This window comes from Astyanax mexicanus, chromosome 7, assembly GCF_023375975.1.
Source record: "Astyanax mexicanus isolate ESR-SI-001 chromosome 7, AstMex3_surface, whole genome shotgun sequence".
Lineage (NCBI taxonomy): Eukaryota > Metazoa > Chordata > Actinopteri > Characiformes > Acestrorhamphidae > Astyanax > Astyanax mexicanus.
Window position 1 is genome coordinate 28,803,761 of NC_064414.1, and position 4,122 is coordinate 28,807,882.

General features: G+C 36.3%; 1 protein-coding gene across 1 annotated transcript; it reads right to left on the reverse strand.

Annotated features, from left to right (window-relative positions):
* Positions 1-248: 248 nt before the first annotated feature.
* On the reverse strand, positions 249-4,122 carry ifit8 (interferon-induced protein with tetratricopeptide repeats 8). The gene is made up of 2 exons (XM_022684565.2): positions 3,921-4,122; positions 249-2,681 (listed from the first exon to the last, which is right to left on the reverse strand). Exon 2 carries the CDS (start codon positions 2,660-2,662, stop codon positions 1,370-1,372), a length of 1,293 nt encoding a protein of 430 aa, XP_022540286.2. The 5' UTR covers positions 2,663-2,681; positions 3,921-4,122; the 3' UTR covers positions 249-1,369.

Genomic DNA, 4,122 nt, shown 5'->3' on the forward strand with positions numbered 1-4,122 from the left:
TGCTTACTAAATTGTCCAGGAAATTGTTTCTCTTATACTGGTGTGTGTGTGTGTGTGTGAGAGAGAGAGAGAGAGAGAGAGAGAGAGAGAGAGAGAGAAAGATAGATGTGTTAAGTCAGTATAGTTGTTTCCGAGTAAGAGTATGCCGTGTGTGATGTTTAAGTGCCAGTGTAAAGAAAGAAGTTCTAGAAAGAATTTATATAAGCATAAGGAATACATAAAATAAAGATACACACAATGTCCAAACATACATTCAAATATTTATTTATTGGGTAAAGACTACATTTTTAAAAAAATGTGTTGACAACGTTTGGTTACATAGGATGTTTCATATGATGTTTAGTATAAATACACATATATTTTATAGCAATAACTAAAGTAAAAACAGAAAATTGCATTAGATGTGTTTACATGGATTTGTGTAAAACAAACAAGCTAACTGAATGCCCCAATGTTTCCCAGTATAGCCTTTATTAGATTATTGACTATAGAACATACATACAATTGTAGAATACAATTTCCCTTTTTTACTGTTCTTAGACACTGGGTTAAACTCTTCAGGTAATAAACAAGCCCAGTTTGAGGTTAGAATGGGTGTGTCAGTACAAACAAACCACAAATATGCGCAGTGCTCCACCTTAAGCCATTTTATAACTTGTAGTAGTACTGTTATATGCCTGAATGATTCGTAGCTGAAATTCTTGGTTAAAGACTAATTAGTCATATGTTTGGAAATACTGATATGTATATAAATTAAAGCTCTTAATCATTTAAATGTCTATATGTTAGACATAATGACAGTTACAGTTCATAAATAATATTGCTGTCCAATGAGAAAATGCTCTTAATTTGTATGAAAGGCAGTGTAATGATTCTTTATTCCAAGTCCTTTTATAGTATTTGTAATGATATAATTATCCATAATTATTAACAATGTACACGAATATTGATTAATCTAAGTTTCTTGATATTTTGCTTTGCTATACTGTATAATTTCTTAAAAACACACTATCGATTGAAAGACTTAATTTAGGTTCATTTAGAATCAAGTTTCCCGTCTTCAGATCCCACTGTTCTGATTGGATGAATAGAAAGGTTTCCTCCTACTCTGAATCTCTGCACATATACGATGGTGTGTTTTAATAGTATAATCGTTTTTTTTTTTTTTTTTAGAAAACTTGAAAATATAAATATATAATTTTGGCCAACAATATCCCAATATATTGTGATGGGTATCGTATCTTCAGATTCTTTCTGATACACAGCTCTAGTATTTAAAGCAGCTAGATGGTTCCAATGATGGAGAAACTAAATATGGTCAAAAATAAACATACATGTTTTTTTTTATCTGACTCATCTCAAATGCTGTCTACTCCTCACTATTCCCAGTGTTTTCTCTCCTTAAAGAATTCATCAGCTCCCGAATCTGGTACACATTTTTTCGGTCATTGCGGAGGACTTTATACAGTCTGTTTCTGCACTGCTTCCATTCAGTGGAGATGTTTTGCAGTGCCAGGCCTTCTTTATAATGCTTTACAGCTGTAGCCTCTGAGCCCAGGCGGTACATTTGGAAGTCTCCGTAATGGCGATGCCAAGCCTGAAGATCAGCTGGCTTCAAATTTGGGTGGACAAACAGCTCCTGGAACTTCTGCTCTGCTTTTAGGTAGTTCTTCAGTTCAGAATACCTGAGCGCTAGCTCCATCTGCGGATACAGAAAATCTGGATTGAGTCGAGCGCCCTCCTCCGCGTGGTGGACGCAGAGACGCAGGAGATGTGGGTTGTGTATATCCTTTATCTGCTGGGCTTTCCAGCGGTAATTGTTGGCAAGTTCATGATGCAGACGGGAGGAGTCTGGAGCTCTCTTCAGCATTTTGTGCAGCACCTCCATTGCCATGTCATAACACTGCTCCTTCTTCATGAACTTGGCAACAAACAAGACTATGTTAAGGTCGTATGGGGCCATTTTTAAAGCTTTCCTCATGTGCACCCATGCCTCAGCGTTCCTCTTGTTCTTGTTACACTTCAGCCCCAGGTAGACATGGATCATGGCATTGTCTGGGTCCAGATTCAGAGCTTTCTTCAGCTGGGCCACTGCAGACGACTCTTCGAAAGGCACACGCATATCCTCCCTGATCTCCAGGCCCTCCAGGTTGAACAGGGAGAAGGCATAGCCAGTGTTCCACTCCTTGTCTTTGGGTTCTTGCTGTAGGGCCTCCTGAAAGCATTCTTTGGCCCTGCTGTAGTGCTTTTTGGAGAACCACAGAAGAGACCATGCCTTTTGACTCTTTACCTCACGGATCAACTCAGCTTCTGCTGGATCAGAGACAGCACCAGAAATTTCCATCAATTTCTCCAAATAAACTCGAACCTGTGCATCATTAGCCATGTGATGGTGAAGCCAAGCTAAATTTCCATACGTAACAATGGAAACTGAAATTTCTTTTGCTTTTTCCAAATACTCAAGTGCCTTATCATTGAAACCCTGCAAGTGTTTAATGTAGGCCAGAAAATTGAGATATTTCAGTGTGAAATTCTCTCTGTCCTGATTTTCCACAGACAGACTCTCTGTGAATTTGATCTCCTGGAAATTAAGATCAACATCCTCCTTATGTAAGTTCCAGGTAAAGTGACACTCCAGTCTGTTAAGTTCCTCCTCAGGCATTGTTGTCCTGATGGTAAAGCTGAAAAGACAAATAAATATATATATATTATATGGTTCGGAGACAGTGGCATTTAACAAAGACAGGAGAAAGAACTGGAGGTGACAGAGATGAAGATGTTGAGGTTCTTGTTGGGAGTTACAAGGATGGATAAGATTAGGAATTAGATTATCATAGACACAGCACAGGTTGACAGCTGGGAGGTAACGTTAGAGAGGCCAGACTGAGATATGGTTTGGACCATGTCCAGAGGAGGGACAGTGGGTATACTTGTAGAAAAATTGTGCCAGGAAAAAGGCAAATAGGAAGTCCAAAGAGGAGATATATGGACGCAGTTAGAGAGAAGGTAGCTGGTGTGAAGACAGAGGACATAGAAGACAGAGGGAGATGGAGGAAGATGACTCGCTGTGGCAAACCCTGAAAAGGGAAAAGCTAAAAGAAAAACAAGAAGAAGAAGATTGCATAATAAATGTTTTTTTTTGTAATTATGTAATAATAATATGTATGGTGTAAAAATATTCAATTATAATGGTGTAATAATATTATAATTATGTATGGTACCTAAACTAACTTGTGTGTAAATAAATTAGGGCATTGTAATACATAAATAATACATTCTTACATTTTAAGTTGTGTCCAAAAAAATTAAAACCATTAAAATCTGATTTATAGGCTTTACCCAGCCAACAAAATGTTTCATTTAACATTCTTAGAATGTTCAATCTGTAATGTTTTCTCGATGCTCTTATGTTATTTCTTGTTTAACCTTTTTAAATGTTTTGGTAACGTTGCTGCATCATTTGTTTTTAAGTAGTAATAGTTCTGGGTATGTTACATTTCACATTTCCATAACGGTAATAATCGTCTAGCTGAGAAATTTATGTTGTAATGCAAATCTATTTTATGCCACGCTTTTTTTAGAACGTTTCTGAAACTTTTCAAAACGTTGCTAAATATTCTTATAACGTTTTTTTGTTAGCTTGGTATGTGCTAGTTACTGCAGATGAAGTAGTGATTAAATAGTGAAAATGTTAAATAAATGAATACAGAGAGTAATAAAGTCGCAAACAACAATATCTTATGATCTTATTCATCAATATTTATCGCAATTTTTAAACAAAATACTTATTAATGCATGTTTAGTTTGACTTGAAAAAAGTCAGTCTGATACGTTATACAATAATTTTTTTTAATTAAATTATGGAATAACTTAGTTTTTTAGTCATTGTTATCATATAAACATATACATATAAGACTTACCTTATGTTATCAGTGGATTGTGCAGGCTGCTGCAGGGTATCTAATGCTGTGTGTGTGTTTGTGGAAATGGAAGAGTTTAAATAGTTGAGAGTAAGTGCCAGCTGCCTCCCTTTTTAAGTTTCGCTTTCTTTTTCTGCAAATCTGATTAAACGAAACTATTAACTGGCACTTTCAGCTGCGCCTGAGTTAAAGAATAGCCGGG